Source organism: Ovis canadensis, chromosome 2, assembly GCF_042477335.2.
Source record: "Ovis canadensis isolate MfBH-ARS-UI-01 breed Bighorn chromosome 2, ARS-UI_OviCan_v2, whole genome shotgun sequence".
Classification (NCBI taxonomy): Eukaryota; Metazoa; Chordata; class Mammalia; order Artiodactyla; family Bovidae; genus Ovis; species Ovis canadensis.
Window position 1 is genome coordinate 142271203 of NC_091246.1, and position 27192 is coordinate 142298394.

The 27192-nt window shown below is 42.4% G+C and overlaps 1 protein-coding gene across 11 annotated transcripts in view; it reads right to left on the reverse strand.

Annotated features, from left to right (window-relative positions):
• The window catches only part of RAPGEF4 (Rap guanine nucleotide exchange factor 4), a 328969-nt gene that overhangs the window by 52211 nt on the left and 249566 nt on the right, over positions 1-27192 (reverse strand). For all 11 annotated transcript variants that reach the window (XM_069577204.1, XM_069577197.1, XM_069577198.1 and 8 more), the window contains 7 exons: positions 17102-17186; positions 14354-14414; positions 11933-12009; positions 11369-11515; positions 9462-9577; positions 4079-4167; positions 530-608 (listed from right to left, as the gene is read on the reverse strand). In XM_069577204.1, the coding sequence (XP_069433305.1) occupies positions 530-608; positions 4079-4167; positions 9462-9577; positions 11369-11515; positions 11933-12009; positions 14354-14414; positions 17102-17186 (654 nt within the window). The remainder of the gene's footprint in view (positions 1-529; positions 609-4078; positions 4168-9461; positions 9578-11368; positions 11516-11932; positions 12010-14353; positions 14415-17101; positions 17187-27192) is intronic.

Consider the following 27192-nt stretch of genomic DNA (forward strand, 5'->3'; position numbering starts at 1 on the left):
GTTGACTAGGATGAATGTGAAAGAAAAGTGGCCCCACAATGATACCTTGTATATATCTCAGCAGGTCCGCAGTCTGATTAAACTACAGCTTAGAGGGACACAAACAAACCACGGTCCATCCTGCCAGGCGCAAAGTCTGTCTCCAAGCCTAGGACGTGATCCCCAATAATACTCCCTAATAATATTCTTCGCCATCGCCTTCGGTAGTCTACCTCCCAGGTGTGTATATTTCTCATCAGCATCAGCTTCCTTAGGTAAATTGGCTCATGTTTCTCTACACAGGTAATAAGGAGAAAATCCTTAAACACGGCACATGAAAACCATGCTGAGGAGAGATCAGAAGTCTGTGTGTGTTGAGGGGTGGTTAGGCAGGGAAACTGCTGATGTTTCAGAGTTTGACAAGCGCAGAAAGCACAATTCTGCCTCAGTCATGACTTACCTTGAGAGGATGGGATGAAATAATGGCCTTATACATGGGGGGGTGGGGAGGTGTCGTCAAGGGAACAGACTTTTCACAACAAAAGGATATTGGGCCACCAGAGCTGGGCAAAGCTGGGTATTTGGCATAAAAACACAGTGCATCATAACAAAGTCATTTAAAACAGAATCTGCAGGGGAGGAAAACAAAGCAGAAAAAGAAATTACATTCTTATAGAAATGTTGAGGAAAGCAAGAGTATCTATTCATTTGTTCTTGGCCAATGGTTATATGCTGGCTTGGGATATTGTGGTTTTACTACATGAAGAAGCATGGCATATGAAAATAAAAAGATTAACAGAGCTTGAGATCAAAACTCAATTTCCTTAGGACAGTGGACAAAAAGTACAGTAAGTTTAAAAAGAGACAGACTTGTAATAATGGCGCTGGTCACCTTAGCTACAATAAATGAAAAAAATACATATATAATTAAAAAAACCACACATGAGCAGTGCTATGTATGCAGAATTAAGATATGGTCACTTCTTTGTCTATTTCACACCATCTGTGTTTGGTCAATGTCTATTTTCTTTATTTCTTTTCTACCTTCTATTTCTAGAAGGAGCAATAAAAGGTGAAAGGGTGATAGAATTATGGAAAAAGGACATGGTAAGAGCAGAGAACTGGTGAGGGAAACAAAAGCAGCCAAAAAGAAAAAAAGAAAAAAGAAAAAACCTGTGAGCAATAACTGAAGCAAAACAAAAGCTCTCTAGTAGATTAAAGTGGTATATGTCTTATACATGAAGCTGTTTTGTAGATAGGTAAGCAGGGAGATGGCAAAAGAAATAAGGCAAGTCCCCCCAAATATGCTTCATTTTGAATCTGATGCTGGTTCTTCATTGCAAAGACAATATTATCCAAGCAACCTTAAGGGGAAAGCACATAAAGGCAGATCTAAAAGCCTTAAGAATACACGTGTTAAAGTTTTGGAATTCAAGATGCTATGGGGGTTTTCAATTAAAAAATGAACCACCATGGCTGAGATCTGTGAAACTCACATAATTTTTCAACTAGAAAACGGTGAGAAATGCAAAAATTTTAGCTATATATACTGAATTTCCAGTGTCTGTGTTTTAAATTAACAAAATTATCAAAGTTGGAATCAGCGACTAAAGGTTTAATCATTACACTCATTTAAAAAAAAACCTAATACTTGTCATACAACATTATGTAAGTTTAAAGTACACAATGTATTGATCTGATACCCGTATATATTGCAATCTGATTACCACCTTAGCTTTAGTTAATATCTCTGTCATGCCACACAATACCAGTATACTTAAAAACAAAATGAGAAAAAAAACTACAGGAAATAAAGTTCAGTATTAAAATATGAAGGGAACTTAGTTCTAATATCAAAAATGGAATGGTCAGGAGCCGCAGCCTACATGATAGCCATGCCATGCACTGATTTCTGGGCTTCAAGTTTTTAAGAACCCTCCCCTTTCAGAAGTGACTTTAAAAGGAAGAATATGTTTGTTCTTCACGGGTAGTAAAAGTCTTACAGATCTTTTCTTAGATACCATCGTCTCTAATGCACTAGCATGTTCCTTTTTGGTCAAAATCACTTTAGAGAAGATGCTGGGTTTTTTGTATTATGCAATCACACATTCTGGGCTACAGTTAATCAGAGGGGAAAAACCTGCTGTATTTTTCCTGACCTCAGGTCCTAGAAATACGATTTATTTGAGGTTATGTTTGCTTCTTGGAAGCAAGCTATCCCCTTGTAACTGATCCCTTCAGGATTTCCTTTTTCAAGAAAAGATCTTACCACATTCTCTTTGCTCAGACATCTTCAACCGCTTCCTCATGCTTAGCTTCACATCTAACATACTTGAAGATCTGGACCCTAATTCCTAGGCCCTATCTTCTCTCCGACAGTTTGGTGTTCATGAGAGTCTAGCACAGCCAGAGCATCTGGTCCTTCTTGTCTGTTTCTGGGTCAGCACTCATGTTGCCCCTTAGGATGAAGGCTTCCATTTCCAGTCTGTAGTCACTGATTACCAGCCTCCCTTCAGGGACATTTCAAAGCTATTTCCTCTGTGACTCTCTGCCTGGTTCCTCTCAGATTTTTGATCAAGTTGTTTGCATATTTCTTTTTGTCCTCCAGGAGGTTATATGCTTTCTGAGGACAGGAGGGTGCTTTCTTATTCACATTGCTTTGTCCATGGCATCCAGCTTAGTGCCAGCCCAAGAAGATCCTCAACAAATATTGAACTGAAAATAAGTGCTCTGGAAACAGATCCTGACTTTTCTATCTGCTACGCCCCAATTAATTCACTACATTAAAAACCTCAGATAGTCTATTTACACAAAATAAGAAACTAGAATGAGAAGATAAAATAAGAAGGTAGTAAGCAGTAAATACTTTTAGAAGGAATAATAATAACAACAACAATAATCCTAACTTTACCTTGAATATAGTGCAAAGATGACAGAAACAGATTTTGAACCACCACTAAGAGTTTTGGACAAATATTTGAGCTACTTTTAGTGAGAAATCTTCTATGGAGCTCAATCCACTTAAAATATTAGCCTATGATTCTGAGAGACAGGACAGTAGCAAATTATTATTTTTTTTTAAAGAGCTGAATGTGGGCTGATCCAAAGTCACACATAAGATGGCAACCAAAGTAGAGAAGCATATCAAGCTCTAATAGTAACAGTTCACTGGTGAGATTTATCTCATTCACCATCAAATCTCTGTGTAATAGTTAACATGGCTAGTTCATTGAACACTGGTATTATTAGTTGATTTTTTTTCCTCCCCATAAGATATGCTGAAGTCCAAATCCCCAGGACCTCAGAATGTGACCTTATTTGTAATTGGTTAAGATAATGAATACGGAACCTAATCCAAGATGATTGGTGTCCTTATAAAAAGAGGAAGTTTGGACAGAGAGACAAATGCATGGAGAGAAGATGATGTGAAGTGACACAGGGAAAATACCATGTGAAGATGAGGATGAGCGATGCCTCTACAAGCCCAGGGGTGCCAAAGAGTGCCATCAACCCACCCCTCAGCCCGAAGTCAGGCAAGAGATCTCAGACTCTCCCCCACAGCCCTTGGAAGGAACCAATACTGCCGGCACCTGGATCTTAGACTTCTAGCCTCTTGGACTGAGAGACATTCAAGCCACCCCAGATAGTGTTACTTTGTCACAGAGGTCCTAGGAAACTAATATGTGTACAGTTTCACTCTGTGGCAGTCCAAGAATCTCAGAAAAAACCACTTTACTCCTAGTTGGAGCAAGGTTGTGACTTTTATGAAGGCAGCTTCTAATCCTTTACGGGAGTAGACAGAATTTAAATTATAACCAAATAGTTACCTATGGAAGATGGGATTTAAATGATAACTTAAGAAATGCCATTGGAAGGCTACCCCTAACATGTATGAATGAGACTGGGCCATCTACAAAGCACAGCCAGGATGAGCAGGCAAAGTAGGGTTTGCAGGATGATCTTCTAATGATCTCACACATGACCCATTGCTAAAACTGCTGTTGATACAGTACTGAGAATGAATTCAGAATTTGTTCTTTTTTTTTTTTTTATAATGCTCTGCTCAGATTTAATGGATGTAACTCTTCTAGGTGTTTACCTGTTGCTTCATTTAAAGCTGGCTCAAGGCGTATCGTTTCTAGAAAATGCTCTAAAATTTTTTCAGGTGTTCCTGACATCACAGTATACCTGGACGAGAAATAAAACCATCATTAATTTTTCAAAAGTGGGCAAATCATTGATATATAATTTTTTACATATCTAAAGATTTTTTGAGATCCCGGAGAACCATACTGACTCAACTCATAACCCATATGGTAAAAAAAAAAAAAAAAGATCATGTACTTCATCAAAATCACACAGGAAGGCAACAGAAAAATCACAATTGAAGTAGTTATTAAAACATTCTTCTTTTTTTCCATACATGAGACTAAACTTCTTGGAGAGTAGCTCCAGCAGGCTGGGAACTTCAGCCTTGCTCCACGGGGAATGAAAACAAACATGTAAATCCCAGGGCAGCTCAGGGCAAGGGGAAGCGACAGTAAACTAGGTTATCCATATACGGGTTACTTGTTGCAAAATTTCAGCCGGGTACTGGATTCCCCTGCCTATTTCTGGAATGCTGCATATCTCCCAACTGTACACTGGAATGTACTTTGGAAATGCAGCTAAAAATGAGAAAACAAACCCCTAAAACACCAACAAGCAAACAACCTCCCATAACACTGAACAGGAAATAAATCAGCAGTAGAACGTCCATATAGTTTCAATGTCAAAGATAAATTATTTGGCAAGGTGGGGGGTATTAGGCATTACATCAGGAGATCCAGCCACGAAATCCTTTAATCAACAAGGGAGGATGTATTTTTTTAAACGGAGTGTGGGTTATTTCAAAGTCATACTCAAGACTGTCATAGGCAAAATACTTTAGGGTGATCTGGGTGGTCCTGTTCCAAAGTTCAGACTTTGCTTCTCTGCTCGGCATTTACACTTACAGCAAAATGACAAGAAAGGAAAACAACAATGAAAACAAAATTCTCTCATGTTTAGAAAGCAGTGGTAGGATTCAGTTCCAGGAGAACTCCATTTTCTTCTCCTCACCAATATCCCTTCCCTGCCTGTTTAGACCCTGGAGGAAGGGTCTTGAGATCCCAAGAATACCTCTAATGTATGAAATCTCAGGGTCTTATCCTCTTGCCTGAGGAAGGGAGGAAGAGGCAATCCAACATAACGACCCTGTGCATATGAACATGCAGTGAGTGAAACCACCCTGGTTTTGAATGAGGTAGCAAACTCAGTCTATCTGGGAGGCAACTGTTACTTACACTTATTGGGCATGTGTTACGCGCACGTGTTGTGCCTGCCCACATGTATGCGTGCCTGCACTCAGGACCAAAAGGAAGCTGAAGAGTTCAATCTTTGAAAGAATCTGGCTTTGCAGCCTATGAGAGGAGCCAGGAATAAAAAAAGTCTACTTCAAACGGCTGACACTTTTCTCAAAGTAGACAGGGTAGAAGAGGGTTTTTCCTCTTACAGGCAATGACTATTTGAGGGCTTCCCTGGTGGCTCAGACTGTAAAGAATCTGCCTGCAATGCAGGAGACCCGGGTTCAATCCTTGGGTCAGGAAGATCCCCTGGGAAAGAGAATGGCTATCCACTCCAGTATTCTTGCCTAGAGATGCCCAAGGACAGAGGAGTCTGGCAGGCTATAGTCCATGGGGTTGCAAAGAGTGGGACACGACTGAGCAACTAACACTTTCACTTTCATTTGAGGGAAGGAGAGGGCATATCTATAAATGACTTTCAATACTTCAAGGGCTACATTACATAAACCAGTTACTTTCTATTTCACATGGCTTTGGGCAGCTGTTGCTTCTAAGCTTCCAGCTCTATAGCTGGCCATGTGACTCACAGATCAGTTTGAAATTGGTTCCCTTGCCAAAAGTTTAACTCTGATAGAAGGTTGGCTTCCCATCCTGGTATTCTTGGTTAGGACATCCATTAGCTAGGGTATGTTATCTGGTCAAAAAGAATAAAAGTTTCCCTGGGTGGCAGTCCTTCATGCTATTATCCCACTAGTGAGAGAAAGTGGTGTCCCTACTGTCTGCCCAGCTGTCAATCAGAGGCATTAGGGCATCCGTCTGTTTCTGCCAAAGGCTCTCATCCTTTCCCTCTCTGCAGCTCCACAGAAGGGGCTGACATTCTCCCAGAGCAGGGGACTCTGAAGCTGGGAAGCAGGCAGGGAGCTTCTGGCTTGTGATCTGGCAGGTCCAGGCTTAGCTGAAAGACATGTCTGCTTTGTTTCAGGCTGGATGCTGCCAGATGCCTATTGCTTGCCCTTTGTTTAAATGGAGGACTTGAAGACCAGATGGTACAGCTGTTTTCAGTTTACTGCATGAAGAAGCCACTCTAGTGCACGTTAGAGAGAACCCTGACTGGTCAGGCTATCCAAGCTAAGGTGAGGTTTTAAACCTGTGACAGAAAATCTTCTGACACCAAGTTTGGAAATGAGGACACTTCTGCCTGCACCTAGAACCAAAAATGAAGTGGAGGAGGGTGCCTGACAGAGACCATCTTTCTGCAAACAGGATGGAGCTGAATGTCTGGGTGGTTGATAGTCTAAGGAAAATGTAACACGTTAACTGAAACAGGAGTAGTCATTTCAAATTCCCTCTTATTACAACCACATAACCACACAGTGGAAGATATCCAAAATGGTAATGTTTGAGGGCTTCATATAGTTTATCTATCATGAGAGGTACTGTCTTGCTATTGACATTTTAATATCACACTCAGAGTTGAGTGGTTTGAGGAGAGTCAGGTGGCTTTCAAAGTTTAAAATGTAGGGAGTGGGTTCCAGGACCTCCACAGATACCAAAATCCATGGATGCTCAAGTTCCCTAAATAAAATGGGGTAGTATTTGCATATAATCTATACATATTCTCATATACTTTAAATCATCTCTATATTGCTTTTAGACCTAATACAATGTCAATGCTATGTAAATAGTAGTAGATACAATATAAGTGCTATTTAAACGGTTGCCAGCATATGACAAATTCAAGTCTTGCTTTTGGGAAATTTTAGGAAACTTTTTCCCCCAAAATTTTCCATCTGCGGTTGGTTGAATCTGTGGATGTGGAAACCAAAGATACAGAGGGCCAACTGTATGCATAAACTGCTCTCGATTCCTCAGGGTAAAAGTGAATCAGAAAAATTATGTTATCAGCCCCAATATGGTGACCCTCTTTGAGCTGAAAAAGGTTAATTTCTGAGGATACAGAGGTCCTAATGGACCCTAAACTTTAAAGCCACCCATAGACACGGTTGTTCCCATGTCTTCCAAGTTGTCCAGAACATCAGTCAAAACTCACTTACACGGCCCCCACTTTCCAACTCTTGGCTTGGGAAAATTCAACCTGGAAAATGACCCCTTGGAAGAGAGGCTTTTTACTCTTCTTGATTGGCATGGTGCTCTGTTTCGTACGCCTGGTATTTCCAAAACGGTGTACTGTGAATATGCACATGTCTTTGAATTATATAAGAAATGTATACAAATTGGTCTACCAGACACAAATAAGGAGGTATTCGATTGACCAAAAAGTTCATTTGGGTTAAAAATCTGAATGAAATTTTGGGCCAATCCAACTATAACAGAAATCAGATCCAGGCCTAAAATAAAATTAATATATGTGGGTTCTCTTTTTCCTTTTAGTTTGAGTTAATAAAAAATCTATATTTGGAGAGCACTCTGAATACAGTGCTGTTATAACTTGCAAACCCTTTTGATCACTGCCCCCACCACACCATGAAGAGGTGAGGGAAGAGGGCCTTCTGAGGACATCTTTAAGGTTACAGGGAATTTTCAAGGCTTACTTTTTCAGGTAACAAAATTTTCCTGAGACATCTGAGGCATTATCAAAGAATGTAGATGATCACATAAAACGGTCTAGTTATATTTAAGAGCAACAAAGAAAATCCCTGGGGGTAGTCCCAGCCTTCACATTAAAAAAAAAAAAAAATGTTTTCATTCTTATCCTCCTTTGTCGGCTGGAAGGACAATTATTGAAAAACATTTGCACAAGAACATTTTTCAAGAATTTATAGTTAGTGAAGAGTAGAAAAATAAAGAATTCTGGACAGTAATTTTATAGGTTTGTAAGAGAAAAGTTTGTAATATAGTCTATTTTATGTCAGCCCCTTTGAAATATACTGCTTTGCAACATTTACTAGATAATGTTAAAGATATATTTATATATTAGTAGTATATTTTGTTAGAGTAATTTGTGAGGCTAAAGGAACACAGACTCAGAAGTTGCTCAAGCTGGACTTGAATGCAAGCTCTATCATTACCAGTGTTGTAATCCTGGGCAACTAACTTACTTCTCTCAGCCTAAAAATTTCCACCATTCATTAAAAGGGGTTGTAATTAGGCTTAGATAAAATATGCAAGATACACTATGGCTCTTCAGTAACATTCTGTTTCTTCCTCTCTTCTTTGCAGATATGTTGACTCATCCAGATGAAATGTCTGAGCCTTAGGCTTTCAGTCTAAACAATAAAAACTCATCATTTATGGTGAGTGGGCTGATTAATGGGAACAGCCCATTTACTTGGCAAACAAAGAGAAATACTTGGGATGCATTCTTTTCCAACACAGTCTTTGGCCACATGTCTTTAGCTACAGAATTGGTGTTTTTATTACTCTAAGATTAAAAATTAATCTTTATTTTTAAAATAAGATTCTGTAATTTTCTTCCATTTCTTAGAATCACATTTCCTAATTCCTCTGTCTTACTATTCAAATGTTGATACATTTGATTAAATCTCATGTAAGAAGCTGTAGCAAAAAAAAAAAAAGAAACTGCAGCAAAAGATGGAACTGAGGACACATATACTGAAAAAGAATCAGTTAAATGGGCGATCTGGTGTTAAATGGGAAGCAAATACCCTTCTGAAATTTGCAGGAGTAGGTCTGCACCTCTACGGATGAGGTCTAATGTATAGTTCCGGCCACGGTCAACAGACTGTTTCATATATGAAGTCTGGGTTTCCATCAAAGATGCTTATGCAGATAACAAGATGAAAACACTTCTTGAGAAATCCTACATATGAAATTCAAATGCCAAAGGTTCTCCACGCCCAGGGGTCTGTGTATCCCTCAAGCTGCCTGGCATTCCTGTTCCTATTGTTCTTACCGATGCCTTCTGCTCCAAAGCTACTACAGTCGAACATAGTATAGAGGAGGCATTCTTAGAGTAGGGGAATATTCTCTCTGGAATTAACTCTAGGCAGCACCAAGCTCGACGCAGTGCCAGAAACATTATCCTCCACAAGATGTGTGATTAGTCAATAGAGAGAAAAAAACAGTCACACAGGCTGCCGTCTTCCACAAAAAAAGAACGTGCTATTGTAGAGATGATGATACCATGTGAAAAGGTTAATCATAGTCTGGCAATTGCAGTGTTGGAGGCAAACCTACTTTTGCTGAGGCTGTGAGTTTCCTTGATTAGAAGCCCTGTTCCCTGCTGGGACCTTCTCCAGCACCAAGACATCTTGGTCATGTTCTTTAAGTCTGACTGTATTCGCCTCAACGTCCTGCAAATACAAATTACACCACATACAGATGTTGCCGTTTTCTCAGACAATGACAAAAATTTCAAATGCTTCAGAAACTCATTTTCTGCTTGTGATGCTAATTGTTGCGTCTACAAATTAAGTCATTTTCAAAGTCAAGGGCTGGAACGGTCAGAGAGGACCAGATGAGGTTGGAGGCACGTGGTTTTAAAACGCTACTTTTACCCACGATTCAGAAAATCAGCTGAGGAGAGAGGAGTGGCTGTGCTCAGAGGAACCTCTGGGAGAGGGCGGTACAGCGAAGAGAGACGACCCAAGCCACTTAGTCTCTATAATGCTATGTGGCAAATAGCACTCCACTCCATAGAGTTGTTGCATTCTCATTATCTTCTGAGGGCATATAGTTTTCTTAGGAGTGGCATGTTTTTAAAAATCAAAAGACTTTCAAAAATATCAGTTTGAAGCTTGTTAAAAATATTTTTCAGGTACTCTGAAAAATTTTACAGAGTACATCCATGATAATGATCCTAATCTGATTCTTTCAAAGAATTTTGTGGCTGAGTATAAATTCCATGTGTGTAAACTTTCAAAAGTATAAAGTTCAAATTTCAAAGTCATTTAAAATAATTTATTAAAAAAATTTAGTGTGCTTTTTCTTATCCTTTGGCTCCTATTTGAAGAGATAGGATAACAACCAAGTCAAATTCCATATGGTGGGGTTTTTTCCTGTATTATTTAATTTTTAACTTAATTTTGTTCACATTAAGAGAATATATTCCTAAAACAAAGTTTGTTGTCAGGAATCTTGCCACGAAAGGGTAGGGATAGGTGTCCACACATAAGGAATGGGAATGAGATTGTAAATCATCATTAAATAACACCAAAGGTACCAGAAAGCATAGAAGGTGCATTTAGGATTTTAGCGGAGGACACAAAAGGATGCTCAGGCTGGGAGGGGCAGAGGGGGAAGTCTGCTCTGTGAGCTGGCAGGGATGGGATAAGAGCAAAGTGATCCTGGAGGGAACAGTCTCTTTAGGTGAGGGGGAGAGACCACGGCCACCTGAAAGGCCAGGACTGCTGGCACGCTGTCAGATGCCCAGCAATCCACAGTCAGTCCACCTCTTAAGCTGGATTGGCCCTCCCAAGGGACCAGGAGCTGGATGACAGCAAGAACCCAGGGACCGTCTATTCTAAATGTCACCCACTCTCACTAACACTGTCACAAGCTTCCATCTACCACTCCAACTATTCTTCTCCTACTTGTCGAAGTCTGAAATTTCTTGAGGGTGAATCAATTGGATGTAACATACTTGAAATGAAAACGCTTGGTGGAATAACCGTGGTGGACATTAATTGCCGCTAAAATGTAGTTACTAAATAAATTCAGAGGGTGGGAGAGGATATAAGGTTCAGATCTGGGAAGAGATAGGAGGTTTAGGATAGAGAAACATATGGAGAAGGAGGAGAGGACAGACACAAAAGGGGAAGCCTAGGATAGCAAAGAGAAATGACTCAGACTGTGATATTTTGCCAAGGCATCTCTGTGTTTTAATGCTCATGAACTGGTTCAGGTGTGTGCAGGGTTATTTGGTCCGGAACAGTGTGACATATTTACAGCTTTACTAGAATATCACCTCTGAACCCCAGAACCCACACCAGCACACTGAACATACCAGGTCTGTAAGCAAGGCTCTTTGGCCCTAGAGCATTCATTAGTCACTGCGCTGCTCGAATAACACTACATCAACCCTTCACTTATCAGGCCAAAGTGGAAACAGGGAGCCCCTCAGCCACACTGCACCTCAGACTCACCCTCAGGATCCGGTTGAAATCCTCCTTGTCTACTCTTAAGAAATGGCAGTTATCTTCTCTCAAGACGATGGAGGCAGCTCTCGGGGCATCATTCACTAGGGCTAACTTGCCAAAGTCATCGCCCTCATGCAGGGTACAGACCACACCCTGGAGAGAACAAATCATGCAGATGAAGGTGATCCCTGGAACAGGACACACACCCATCCACCTCACACCACAAGCCCCCCTGCCCTGAAAATACTGAATATATATCCACAGGCTGTACCCAGAGATGTCACGGGGGAGGGGATCACAGAATTACATTATAGTGTTTCATTTTCCTTTCATTGAGTAATATGTGCTAGGACCTAACTTACATATCTACTTTATAATCCATGAGTCCCAGAAAGTTCAGTGTTACTCTGAGTATAAAAACTTAGATAATATATGATTAGAGAGGCCATAATGTCTTTTCTACATTGAGTAACAATGGTGTAGCAAGTTTAACTATAGTATTACACTGTTAATACTTAGAGCCAGTAGTAAATGCAGCATGATAAGGTTTCAAAAGAAAAAAATATATACCTTGCCATAAATGACTACATTCACTGATCCTTTTAGAATAATGTACCAGGAGGTGCCTTCTTCCCCTTGGTTAAATACTAGATACAAAAAGAAAAAAAGACTTATGACAAGAATAGAAGCACATCAATATAAATTACAGCTTATCAAATCATCATTTTAAAGGCCTCAGAATTATGCATTTAATTCCAGAAGGGGGAAAAAAAAAGCTAGCAAATACTAACTTATTCAGGTGGAATATTACTTCCTTTTCTTCAGAACATGAAATAAACAGGAACACTGTACTCCTTGCTATGTCCTACAGATATATGTTTAGTATTAATTCTCCAGCAATCCATTCCTTAAAGCAATCCACTTCTCTCCACAATTCATCAAAACTTACTAAGCTATAGAACATAGTTTTTAAAACTAATCTGACCAATAACATGAAGTTTGTTATCATTTAGTCGCTCAGTTGTATTCAATTCTTTTCTGACCCCATGGACTGTAGCCCGCCAGGCTCCTCTATCCATGGAATTTTCCAGGCAAGAATACTAGAGTGGGCTGCCATTTCCTTCTCCAGGGGATCTTCCTGACCCAGGTGTCAAACCCACGTCTCCTGTATCAGCAGGCAGATTCTTTACCACTGAGCCACCAAGAAGCCCAGTGTGAAGTCTGAAAACATGCAAATCAGCACTACATACTGTTGATGGATACATATCTACATATATTTTTTTTTTAAATGGGTTGGAATGATTACCACATGATATAGGGTAGGAGTTACCTTGGAGAGGAAAAGAGAAGAATGAGATAATAAAGGAAACAGAGACTCTTCAAATGTAGGATTTCATTTTTTAGAAAATATAAAAAATGAAAATATGAAAAAATAGAGTGTCAGGTTAGTACTTGATAAAAGTGTTTTTAAAAAAGGTTTTGTAACACTCTCCAGTGATTCATCTGAAATACTTAAATATTTCATAATAAAATGAAAACTGTCAGAAAGATTGAAGGAAAAGCACAAAAGAAGTTGTAAGTCACCAGTAATATAAACATTTTTTAAATGTTAATGTGAACATTTAAAACATAAAGAAAAAACATTCTTATTAAAGTAACTATCGATATTTGATGTACACTTTTGAGGACTAAAAGTAAATATTTGAAACATCGATGTTAACTCTCTTTGCTTTTATAGTTCATGGTCTCTGTTTGTTTGACTAACACAACTCAATCTGAAGAAAGAGCAAGATTTTCCAAAGACGGTCTCTTGAAAAGTTAACAGGTATCCATTAAAAGTGTTTTCTATGTTTCATTAGGTTAAGGTAGTATCAGTTTAAGTGGTGTGAAATTTTTCCTTATTGTAGAACTCCCGAGAAACAGAGCATGCTGGTGTGTCTTACAATTCTCCAAGAGAAATTAGAGGAGGCGTTTCGTGTCTTGAATACCCCACTCACCATGTTTTCCAAGAATGGTTTTGTAGGGAGGAGTGGGAAATGCTAGTCAAAATAATTCCGCTCACATTTATTAATATGAAATTTCAATTTCTTAAGAGGCCTTCTGACTTCCCCAGTGGGCTCACACAGTAAAGAATCCACCTGCAATGTGGGAGACCTGGGTTCCCTCCCAGGGTCAGGAAGATCCCCTGGAGGAGGGCATGGCAACCCACTCCAGTATTCTTGCCTGGAGAATCCCATGGACAGAGGAGCCTGGAGGGCTACAGTCCATGTCTGAAAGAGTCAGACACAATGGAACGACTTAACGCTTTCACTTTCAATTTCTTGCTCCAAAATATGATCACAGAACTAAACTACGACATACTTACTGGAGAGATACTACATAGTGAAAGGGAAGTGAAGCTGCTCAGTTCTGTCCGACTCTTTGCGACCCCATGGACTGTGCTCTACCAGGCTTCTCAGTCCATGGAATTTTCTAGGCAAGAGTACTGGAGTGGGTTGCCATTTCCTTCTCCACTACATAGTAGTACTACATAAATATCTGGGCAAAGAAATTCTCTCAGGCTTGGAGTTGATAGTGGACGCGTGAGAAGCAAGCAGGAGAGTATGCTATTCTAAGTAGCCTCTCAAGAGACAGATTAGGTCTTCCCAAGCCACAAAACTGAAGTGAGGTCACTGTGTGAAGGTTTTGCTTGCACTCTGCTCTGAAGACAGTGTGACTTCATCCCACCCTCTTTAAACACGACCTTGAGCCAGCAGGGGAGGGAGCAAGTGGAGATGCTGGCTGGTAAGCGCTCCCGTGCTGGTACCTGACACCCACCAGCCACAGCCATGCTGGGAATAATCACGGGTCCAGAAAAGCAAACGCACCATGTGACATCCTGGCAAGTCTGTCTCAGGCCTAAGAAAGGGGAGCATTTACAGTCAGGCTCCAGGGGCACACGCTCAGGACGGGGCACGCCAGGCACCGCACACCATTACAGCCTTCACTTACACACAGTCCCTCCTTTGGCATGAGACTCAAAAATGAGAACCGCTGCCAACTCCCGTTTCACCTAGAAGAAAAAGAGAAAGAGTGCAGGGAAGAGCCGGATTTTGGGGTGTGGGAAGGGACTTGCTCTCTTTCAGCTCAAACTCCCACCCAGCCGCCTCCCACTCGGCCTGGCTGCTCCTCCCACCTAGAACTTCCACTACATGGGCCACTAGGTTTTGGTTTTTTAACTGAAGTATAGTTGATTTACAATATTTCAGTAAAGTGATTCAGTTATACACATATCTACTCTTTTTCTGATTTTCTATTTTATTTTATTATAAAATACTGAATACAACTCCTCATGCTATACAGTAGGACCTTGTTATTTATCTGTTTTATATGTAGTAGTTGCATCTGTTGGGCTTCCCTGGTGGCTCAGATGGTAAAGCGTCTGCCTGCAGTGCGGGAGACCCGGGTTCGATTCTTGGGTTGGGAAGATCCCCAGGAGAAGGAAATGGCAATCCACTCTAGCAATCTTGCCTGGAAAATCCCATGGATGGAGGAGCCTGATAGGCTACAGTCCATGGGGTCGCAAAGAGTTGACATGACTGTATCTGTTAATCTCAAATTCCACATATATTCTTCCTTCCCTCCCCCATTTGTAACCATAAGTTTATTTTCTACATCTGTGTATCTGTTTTATAAGTAAGTTCCTCTGTATCACTCTTTTTAGATTTCATATATAAGTAATATATGATCCGTTTGTCTTTCTTTGTCTGACTTCGCTTGGCACGATAATCTCTAGGTTCATCCGTGTTGCTGCAAACGGCGAGACTTTGTTCTTTTTTCTGGCCAAGCAGCAGTCCACCGCACGTGAATCCCACGTCTTCTTTAGTCATACATCTGTCGATAACAGCTGGGCTGCTTCCATGTCTTATGCCCCTAGATTCTTGACACTTTTACAAAAGCTATTTTATATGCTCATTCATACAAGATCAGCGCCCCAGAGACTGTTTACCACATGGTTGCATGTGCACGAGAGCTAGGCAACTTCTCTGCCTATCTTTTGTCTTGGTGAGAAGGTGAGGGCATCCACAGTATCATGGAACTCTTGCTCCCGGAGGTTGTTGCTTGCATCACACGTCACGCGTAAGTGCAAACATGTTGGAAAACTCAGTGTCTTGAAGTTGAATGATTAAGCTTAAATGGGGGAAGAGATTTTTAATAGAATATTTATTTACTTATTTGGCTCTGCTGGGTCTTAGTTGTGGCACACGGCATCTTCAGTTGTGGCCTATGAGATTTAGTTGCCTGACCAGGAGTCAAATGCATGCCCCCTGCGTTGGGAGCAAGGAGTCTTAGATAACAAGAGGGAAGTCCCTGTGTGGAGATTATGATAGCTGTTTCTTTTTAAATTCCAAATTATGGTCCCAAATTATGGCTCTGTCTCCCTAAGAACCAAATAACCTGAGAACTTCCACAGTGCCTGGGGACCTAGAGTTTGAGGTATAAGCCTTCCCCTCCCCTCTCCTACCCATGATTCTTCCAAGGTTACAGAAGAATCATGCAGGGTGGAGACCCAGGCAGCAGGTAGGGCACGGGGGTCTCCCGCACTCCCCTCTCCAGCATGAGCTTGCGGGGACTCGGCTGCTTCCCCTGCAGATGCGGGAGCCCCCTGGGTGAGGCCCCTGGACGCTGGACGTATCCCACCATGGAGACAGTGAGGTGACAGGGTGGTGGTGGGAGGGTGGGCTGGACCAGACCCCTGGATACCCCGTGTAGGTGAGCAAGCTTCCCGACCCGAGTAATGCAGGAGGGGGGGTATGTGGAGGCAGCCCTGTCTGGGTTAAAGGGGGAAGGTCTGCAGCACTCCACTTGGGGTTGTGGTGAATGCCTCACTGCTCTCAGCAGAGACCTGGGCTTTACAGCCCAGGGCGGGGACTGCAGACGCTGCCACCGAGTGACACTGATAGCATGGTATCACCTCGTGAGCTGGGAACGAAAGACCCACGAGGCGGCCAGACACCGCGGAGGAGCCTGGCATGTCATTTGTGAACATGGCATATAATCTGTAGATGCTGGAACAACTTTTTATTATCATCATCCTCATTATTCTTAATTACTAGCATATAGGAGACTTACGTTGCCTGGAACTCAGGTTTCTGTGCTCCCCCTACGGCAGGAGGCATTTCTGCCCACTGCTTTTCTATAATGTCCTAATCATGGAAACGTTCAGAGTCAGATACAGGCATTGGGCCATTTTCCACCAGCAAGTGTTGCTCTTATGCCCTAAAATATCTGAACCAATGCGCTTTGGCACCTTCTGCTTCTTTTCTCAATTTGGCAGCAAACCTGGGTGGAGCTGGGCCCCCTGGGCCAGGCCAGGTCATCTTGATTTCTCTTGCTGCTGCCCCATATGGCTCTTTATTTCATGGAAGGGACTGAAAACCTATCTTAAGGCCTGGCTCTGTGTTGAATTATGGCAGGTTCCAAGGCTTGGGAAATTTGAAGTATATACTCCAATTCCACTCACATCAGGCTGCTCTAATATTTAGGGCAACTCCTAATAACATGGTAATATTTGATCCTTCTTTGGTGATTGTATGTAGGTATAACTTCCTTAGCATTTCAGGAGAGCGAGAAGGGGTGATTTATGAGGTAGAATTTAGGCATCCTGTTCCTCCCTCAGACTATAATCCTCTCCCCCAGTCCTCACTGTGCATTTAATTCAAAGTACCCCCAACCATGCTCAGCTAAGAGACAACTTACTGTGGTAGAAAGATGGGATAAGGCTTTAATGTGAAGGAGTTCTTCATAGATAATTTCTAGGTCATCCATGGTCCTCTGTCCAGGTCTACAAAGAAAAAAGTAACAAGGAAATAATGAGATAAAAGTCATTACTAGAGTTTGAAATACAGAAGGGGCTTCAGGGGTCAGTAAAGCATGAAATCAGGGAATTCTTAGGAGAAATCGTGATAAAAAGACCCTGGCAGGAGGAGAGATGATGCTATGATAATTCCTAAAGGGAATTTTGACATGAGCCTGTTCCTTGATGGAAGCACGTGGGAGAAATCAAAACTGCACCTAATCCTCTTCCCTTCCAACCTCAGAGGGATGAACATCTCTGCTCACATTGTAGTTGGCTAACTTAGATCTCTTACTTTGTAGATGATGATTCTACAAAATTACCTTTCATTACTACCTTAATTAACATCAACAAAGTTATCTTTTAACATCACCAGGAACTGCTGGTTCAATCAGTTTGATGACTGACACACATTTCTTGGGATCCTATGTGGTATCTTAGCCTAGAAGAATAATGCTGCTATCGTCTTTGTTCTGGGTTATGTAATATGCTTCTACCACAGGACTTAGAGGATTTATATAAACCATGTTTTCTCACCTCCCTGTGGAAGTGAGGACATGAGATGAGCAGAAGGCAGATAGGAATGTGTGGAATTATTACGAAAGGGAAAGTAGGGAAGAATACATCACATTCCCCAAACTCTGTCCCATGGTCTACCACTCTTCCATGAGATGTTAATCAGTATACTACGCACAGTTTTTCTTTTCCTATAATTTATTCTAAAACTACTATCATATACCTTGCCTTTAAGAATGAGGTTTGGACACATTATGGACATCTTGGCATGGGAGGACTGAGAGGATTTCTTGTCATCTTTCATGTCAGTAGTTATTCTGAAATCAGTTCATTTCAGTCGCTCAGTCGTGTCCAACTCTTTGCGATCCCATGAACCGCAGCACGCCAGGCCTCCCTGTCCATCACCAACTCCCGGAGTCCACCCAAACCCATGTCCATTGAGTCGGTGATGCCATCCAACCATCTCATCCTCTGTCGTCCCCTTCTCCTCCTGCCCTCAATCTTTCCCACCATCAGGGTCTTTTCAAATGAGTCAGCTCTTCGCATCAGGTGGCCAAAGTTTCAGCTTCAACATCAGACCTTCCAATGAACAACCAGGACTGATCTCCTTTAGGATGGACTGGTTGGATCTCCTTGCAGTGCAAGGGACTCTCAAGAGTCTTCTCCAACACCACAGTTCAAAAGCATCAATTCCTTGGTGCTCAGTTTTCTTTATAGTCCAACTCTCACATCCATATATGACCACTGGAAAAACCATAGCCTTGACTAGATGGACCTTTGTCTGAAATCACAACTCGTGTTTAATTTTACATCAATGGGAAAAGGGATGATTGGTCAGTAATCTGGATCTTCTATTGCTCTCTGCAATATAAGGAACCCTAATTTTTTGAAACTAAACAAACAAACAAACAAATGTGTTATTAATTCTGAGAGCTCTAGGAAGTCACTCTCCACATTGGTGGTCAGGGGGCATTTACTCTCAGTTGACTATTGTAGTCATGAGTGTTACTTATTACATAATCCTCACCTGTGTTATGCACTGTCCTAAAATTTCAGTAACTTATGGTATTATTCAATGTTACATTTACAAAACCTTTAAACCTCAATGAGCTACCAGTGGTGTTCCATCATTCTACTGTATAAAGAATGTTCTTTGGGAATTCCCTGGTAGTCCAGTGGTTGGGTCTCCATGCTTTCCTTTCATTGATGTGGTCTGGGCTTAGTCCCAGGTCAGGTAACTAAGATCCACAAGCTGTGTGGCATGGCAATTAAAAAAAAGAAAAAGAGTAAATCTTTCCTTGATCAAGTAAATTCAGGAAGTCTTGCTGCTGTACTGAGCAGAGCACTGAATTTAGAGGTTGAAGATCAGGTTTTAAGCATCGTGCAACCCCTGACCAGTCACGTGATGTCAGAGACTCAGTTTCTTCTGTAAACTGGGGACAATATCTTTGTGAGAGTAATGTGAGAGCTAAAGGAAGCAGCACATAGGAAGGTATCTGCATATTCATTTGTGTAAGTGAAAAAAAAGCAGCAGCGTGATATCCAAAACTCAAGCCCTTGCATAAGAAAAATGAACTTAAAAATTAAGTATGACATTTGGTTCAGCAAATTATATCTAGAACTTAGTCAATTGTTAGATAAGTTCTTTGAGCTATTGAAACTGAATTATAAATATTCTAAAGTAGTTGCGTTAGATAATTTGTAACCATATCTCGGATCAAAAGGGGGCTAACTGGAAGAAAACTCTTTGTATACCTTGGGCATTACCTTCCCAAGGACAGCTTTAATATGAACCAAAGAATATGATAGCCTTCTCTTACAGAAACAAAGAGGACTGTTTCTACATTTCCTAATCCTGCCTGTACAAAGACAGGTACTAAATCCACGAACCAGGGAGATGCCAGCCAAGTTCACCTCCTGCCAAGGATTATCACTTAAGGACACATGCAGAACGCAGAAAGTATGGGACCCACAGACACCGAAGGAAAAGCTACGGCCACAGGGATTCTGAGGGAGCCAGGCCTTCTTAGTAAGGGGCCTAATCTACTACTTGACTCAGACATGGGGATTTTGAAACTGGGACCATTGGAGATTTAAAAGTCAATTGAGTCACCTCAGTCCATCTACTGCTGTTGAGGCAGCTAACGTGAAAGCCTCAAGGTGGGCATAATAGGATTATGGTTCCTCAGCACGAGGAGCAGCCCTGCTGTTCCTGCTTCTTGACATCAGCTGCAAATGGCATGGACCCTCCTAGGAGCTTGGCTAAAGGAGAAAACAGTCACCAAGTCTCATTCTCACCTCCACGGGGGCGGGAGTAGGGGCAGCTATTACAGAGGGAGAAGAAAAACCTATCTGGGAAAAGAAAGGTCAGAATTTCGCTCTAAAATCTATATATGAATTTAGATTCAGAGTTGAAATTTGGGGAGCAGATGTCTACAAGTTTAGGAAGAGGGTTCACATAGTATCAACATGAAATCCACACTGATCAAGTCTTACAGATTGAAAAATTAAGTGCTGCCTTTAAGATCTACAAATCCCATTATGTTGAAAATCACCAAATTTCATCCAAGAGTGAAAATGCGATGATGAACAATGTGCCCTGCGGGCTCTTCCTGTCTGCAAGGCATCTCTCCTCAGTGTCTCTTAGGGTCTGTTGTTTCTCTGCTCACCTCATGAATTGCGCTGTGCCCCTAGGCTGCCTTCAGCTCTGTTCTCACTTCCTTCCACCTTGTCTTCCTGGGAAAAGTTCCCACCTTTCATCTATGTGATGCCGAGACCTAAATTTTAATCTCTAAACAGATTTCTTTCTTGAGCTCCAATAGCTTTCTGACCATCAGTTCCCAGACGACCCACAAACTCAGTCTGTCCAGAAGTGCTCCCTCATCATCACACAAAACTTTTTAAGCTGGTCCCAGTGGACCTTTCTAGACTCATCTCTCCTCTTCACACCTTTCCTCCTGGCTAATGTGCTCTGTGCTTGAGGCATAACCGGACATGTCTCCAGTTCTAAAACATGCAGTGCTCTTTCACACCTCTCAGACTCTTCACGTGTTCTTCTCCTTGCCTGGGATATGTGTTTTCTGCTACAAGCCCAGCTCAGATGTCCCCTCTCTGAGGCAAAACCGGCTCTCCAAAATTTATTCTTTCAAGGCACATGGTCCAACTGCTGTCGCAATTGAAACATACTATGCAGAATGTTATTTGCTTAGAAATCCATGACTCTCCACTGCTCTTCTCAAGAGAAGCAGCATCTGGTAGCACAAAGGGCACTGTGTTAATATCAGAAACAGGATTTGAGATCTAAAATAGGAGCTTCCTAGGTACCCAATTGGTCTAATGCTTGGTTCCTACATCTGTAAAAATAGGGATAATAAATAGGATTGTTGTAAAGATCAAATGAGCTAATATACACAAAGCATAGATACACTGGAAATATGGTACCCATGCAGGATGACTTGATAAAGTGGGAGGTGTTCAATACATCTCATTGGATGAACGCACGAGTTCTCGTGATTTCTGCTGAATTCAGGGTTTGCCCTGGGGAGGTGGCAGCAGTACCAAGGACCAGGTCTCGTTCTGTATCCTGAAGGCGTTATGCTCTGTTATCCTCCGCACTGAAGGTCCAGTAAGACAAGATGCCCATGACCCAATTCTCTTTAACTATAGTACACACATGTGACGTGGTAAGCAGTTAATTATTAATGGAGGGAGGAGACAGGATGAAAATGTTGGACCTGAACTCTTACTCCAAATCCCATTAGAAGATAGAAAAGACAGATTTTTTTTTCTTTTTTTGGTAGGATTATAAATTTACTCATCCAGATTTAAGAAATTATCAGCTAAAGCTACCCCGTCTAAGTCAAGTTCAGTGGGGGCCTGAACAGAGATGACTGTCAAAAACCAAGCAGCACCTGCTGGATTGGCTCCTTGTTTTGGTCAGAATTTTGTCTGCCGTGCTAAACATATAACAGGAAAGATGTTTTAAAATCCAAAACAGCACTGAAATTAAGTCACGCCACTGTGACAAACCACAAAATAGTACTATCGGCAAGATTGGAGTGTTTCGGGAATTCTTGGCTGATAGGAAGCAGATGGGGACAGAACGGCTGAGAGAGGCCTGGAGGCAGACACAGCTCTGCACTCACAGAAGGAAACCCACACAGGAGGAAGACAGCACTGCTGATAAGACAAGGGCAGGAGGAGGTCCCAGGGGTTCATCACATCACCCCCCCGGCCCCCCCCCCCCCCACCACATAGGGCAGGGGCCGGCGAGTAGCAGGCTGCCCAGGCTCCAACTTGAGACCTGCCAAGACAAATGTCCAGGAGGGGCCTGGAAGGAAGCGGAGCCCTGGGCCCTCCTGCCAGACACAGAGGAGGGGGAGAAGTGGGAGCTCTCCCAGGAGGGACTTCCTGGGAAGGGCCCCATTCCTGGGAGAGCCTCCTGAGTTTGGCAACTGGTGGGAGGACAGGAGGGAGGGGTTCAGCCTGCCTGCTCCCCATGTGCCTCTCATAGAAAGCAAGGCCTGTCCCGAAGCACAGCCCCCACTGCCTTCAGGGGTGGGGGAGCTGTTGGCCAATCTGAGGAGACCCACGTGGAACTCATTCTACCCCTAGTCCTCCATTCATCAGCAACCAAAACCAAGAAATAAAGACATCCATGGGGCTTGCTGGATGCCCCGGAGAAACCCATGCCAGACGTGTGAAACCAAATGGAACAAAGCCTAGAGACAGTTTAGTCTCTGAGTCCTAAATACCATTCTGAATGAAAGGGGGGACAACAACAACAACAAGCCTGTGGTCTACAGTGGTCAGTGTCATCACAGGGCAGGCCACTGTCGCTGGGCGGTCTGCCCAGACAGCAACCTTCCTTTTGGTCCTGTTTACAGCACATGTTTTAACGAGGTGAGAGAAGTCAGGACGGCAAGGTGAGCAGAGACTGGCGTTAATGAATGGTTAAATGGTTAAATGAATATCTTTACAGCTGACAAAGCAACAAAAGCGTTCATGAGAGGTGTGCTGGGAGGGGTTTCCATCAACATGTTGTTAGGGTTGAAGGTTGAGGGAGGTCCCGGGGAGGAGGCCAGATGGAGCCGAAGTCGGCGTGACCTTCCTGTGTCCGTGAGTGGGAGTCAGATGGGAGCCCCTCCCCCAGCCCAGCGGCCCTAGAGCTTGTGGCTGCAGCAACAGAACAGGCCGAGCCTTGGCCGGGACGCCAGCTCAGAGCTGCTGTGCCATCTGGTGTCTCAGAAAAGGCCTCTCTGCTCTGGCCTCAGACAAAGCTTCTCCCCTCCACGTGCGCCACCTACTTCCGCACCATCATCACTGAACAAAGTCGCATTTTACAAGCAGGTTTCTGGTGGCAGACAGGGGCATTGAGTACCTCTCATGCTTTGGTCTTTGTAGGCGCAGACAGGAAAGAAAAATGGAGAAGGGATCCCACAAATCAGCTCCCAGCCTGTTCAAAGAGTCATGAAAGGGTCCCCAGGGCTGAAGGCAATCTGGCTTTCAAGAGCCAAGGGAACACTGTGCCCCGATCGAGCAGGAGGAGGGACCTCGCATGTTACCTTCACAGAGGACCTGCGAGGCCAGGGAAGTGAATCGGCTCTCCGGCTGCTCTGAGCGGCAGCATGTGAATGTACCTGGTCTTTACTCGTCCTTCTCCAGATGTCACAGGGAGAGGCATTAGGCATCCCTGCTTCTTTACAAACCTGCGTGGTGCCACATTGATGGGGATTTGTAGGATCCTGCTGGGGAAAGGCCTAGTTTCTGCAGGGGACGCATTCTGGCGGCAACGTCTAGTTATAGACAAGATAATAAATGGGGATGGAGGGAGAGGCATTTTCTACATTAAAGGATGGAAGGGCTCAGGTGATATTGGAAGCTGCTGGTAAATACAGTTTTATCAAGGAATTTATCAAGGTCAGAGACAGAGCTCTTTGGTTATTGGAACGTGGATAAAATGAGGGATTCACCCAGGCACCAAGCAGGCACGCTGGCATGGCCAGTGGTAACCTGGGCAGGTGAAAGACCAATAACCCAGTTCTTCTAGACTTGTGACCCAGTAGACCTATTCCCTGGTGCGTGGGAAAAATACCCAGAAAAGTCAGTGTTATAAGTATGTAAGACCTGGTCAAGCACCAAAATAAAGGAAATGCTTTACTATTTTTTTCTTGGGGCTGGAATGCTTTATTTTGGTGCTAACACTCCACCTCAGTCCACCTGATTCTCCTGCTTTCATTTCTCAAGCATGGGGCACTTTCCAGTGCTCTTAAAAGATTTTCTTGAGATTCAACTCTTCCACTTCCCTTAAAGGAAAGTTTGGTGTGGTTTCCCACCCCCTTGTCTAACAAACCAGCACGATGTGTTTGTTTCTTTTCTTCACCTCCCAGGACACTTGCTTCTTAAGAGTTAGCTCTTAAGTATTTGAGACATTCCCAGAGCCTGGTGATGGGCCGTTTAAGGCATCCTCCCCGACTCTGTCGGCTCATTTCCCTGCCACACCACAACCCTCTCACCTTATCCTCAACCCAGAAAAGGACATTTTAAGCTTATCAGATACATTTTCTCCATTCTGTTTTCAAAGTTTTTGATCATCTTTACTATCATTATTCTGAATTCTTTTTCAGGTAGTTTGCCTATTTCCTCTTCATTTATTTGGACTTCTGTGTTTCTAGTCTGTGCCTTCATTTGTGCAGTATTTCTCTGCCTTTTCATCATTTTTTAAAAAACTTATTGTGTTTGAGGTCTCCTCTTCCCAGGTTTCAAGGCTGAATTCTTTCTTCCTTTTGGTTTCTGCCCACTGGTTGGTCCAGTGGTTTGTGTAAGTTTCATATAGGGTGAGGTTTGTGCTGAGTTTTTTTTTTTCCCCTCTGATGGGCAGGGCTGAGTGAAGTGATAATCCTGTCTGCTGATGACTGAGTTTGTATTTTTGTTTGTATTTTGCTTGCTGTTTGGATGAGGCGTCCTGCAGAGTGCTTCTGGTGGTTGGGTGATGCCTGGTCTTATATTCAAGTGGTTTCCTTCGTCGAAGTTCTTACCATTTGATCCTTCCTAGGGTTAGTTCTCTGGTAGTCTAGGGTCTTAGAGTCAGTGCTCCCACTCCAAAGGCTCAGGGCCTGCTCTCGAGTTTCGCGTGGTTCTGCATATTCTTTTCCAGTGGTCAGGTACTCTGGTCTGCTCTCAGCTGGAGTTCTGCAAGCATCTCTGTATCTGAAGGTGTATTCCTGCCATATCCGTGGAAAGAGATGTACTCCACATCCACCTACTCCTCTGCCATCTTATTTTTCCCTTTTAAGCTTATCAGATACGATTAGACATTCTCTAGTTCTGACTGCAAACCCTGGGTACATGGGGATTCTTCCCTTCTTTGTGAAGTCAGAAATGAATGCAGTTTAGAACTGCTGTTAAGGGTAAAAGCCTCGAGAATATTTGGGAGAAATGAGGTCATCCCCATCAGGACATGGGGTAAAGGTTCCATAATTCAGTGCCTCTGAGGCCTAAGTGTTTGGGGACATTTGTGATTTGAAGTTTTTCAAGTTCAGAAGCTAAATATGCCATAAATTCTCCCAGCAAAAGCATTTACTATCAGAGCACAATAGAATTGTACCATTAAACCTTTTCAAAGGTACAGCCACAAATATTTTCCTTTAAAATACCTAAGCAGCAAGTTGAGAAAAACAAATTTGGATGGAAGCAGATAGTTATAGCTACCTGCATTTGTGTATGAGACATATATATCAGGTAGAAAATGCAAACATTTTTTGAGGAAATGTTATGTGGGTATATTATTTTTCCTTTATAAAAATTAATTTTTCATGAATCAGGGACAGAAAGATATTTCTTTGCATTCCACTGCTTGTTCAGTAAATCCACCAGAAAAGAACTTGAGGCTATCTGTTAGAGATGAAATACTATTACTCATGAAAAAAAAAAGAATAAAATTGGATTTGGAGTAAGCAGACTTGGGCTCTGTCCCTGGTTTAGCTACATATACTACTGCGTGATGAAGAAGACACTCAGAATCCACTAAGCTCAGTTTCCCCATCTGTAAATTGTGGGTAATAACATTAGCACTACTCTGTTCGCACAGTTAGTCTGAGGTTCCAAGAGGGGATGTAAATGTCACTATATATAAAAGGTATAGTGCAAAACATATTTAACTATTATGTTTTGTCTGTGATCCTGACGTGTGTTGACATGAATTTTTTCTACAGTAGATGATATATCTGAACTTCATTCAGGTCTATCTGGGCTTCCCTGGTGGCTTAGATGGTAAAGAGTCCACCTGCAGTGCAAGAGACCTGGGTTCGATCCCTGGGTTGGAAAGATTCCCTGGAGGAGGGCATGGCAACCCACTCCAGTATTCTGGCCTGGAGAAACCCATGGACAGAGGAGCCTGGTGGATTACAGTCCATGGGTTCACAAAGAGTTGGGCTGAGCAACTAAGGATAGCATAGCATAGATCTATATAGTCATCATTTAATGAACTGAGACTAGTCTGTAGTAACGATTTTAAAATCAGATTTCCATGACATGTTTCCTCAACAATGCTCAAAGAACAAAGCCAAGAGACCGTTTTGAAGCCTTTTTGGCCTGGGACAGGTGGTAGACTGCAGAAGAGAACACAGACTCGAGTCAGAAAGACCTGGACCAAATCCGAGTCCCCCTCTTTCAGGATAAACAAGTGATTTAACATAAGCCTCACTTTCTTATTCATAAAATGGGGATAATATTGATAACTACCTCAAAGAGCTGTTGAAAGAATAGAATCAGACAATTGTTGAGCACAGTGCCTAGCATACATGTGCTCAATAAACATTGGCTATAATTAAATACTATTGTATTTGTTTATTCGTTTACAATCCCTTGTGAAACTGGGAAAGAGTAAGAAAGATAGCACTAGGTCGTGTCTGACTCTTTTGATCCCACAAACTGTAGTCTGCCAGGCTCCTCTGTCCATGGGATTCTCCAGGCAAGAATACTGGAATGGGTTGCCATTTCCTTCTCCAGGGGATGAGAGTAAGCAGGTATTAAACTCATGTTATAATTTAAGAGACTTGTAATCTGAAGATGTTGGGGGACTTACTGGTAACTTGGTAAGACCAGAATCCAGGGCTTTTGTGCTTAGTGTAACTTTCACTTTATTTAGCAGACTCTTAGGTCAAATGCATGTATCTCAAAAGTTGTCATTAAATTCTCAAAATGCCATTAATTCTCCTCTCAAAAAGCTCAGTATCCGGCATTCAACCTTTAGTCTCGGGCCCTCCAATCCATTCTCTACAGATAGCAGAGAAACCTACCTACTGCAAAGCTGGCCATGCCACACCTCCCTTTAAGCTAGTCAACGGTGCTCCATATGGCTATAAAAAAACACACAAGACACACAGTGAAGCAGACCCGCTTCAACCTGACCTCGGCCTAACTCTCCAGCCACAATTACCCACATGCCTGCTCTGGGGCACACCTTTGGTTCCTTACT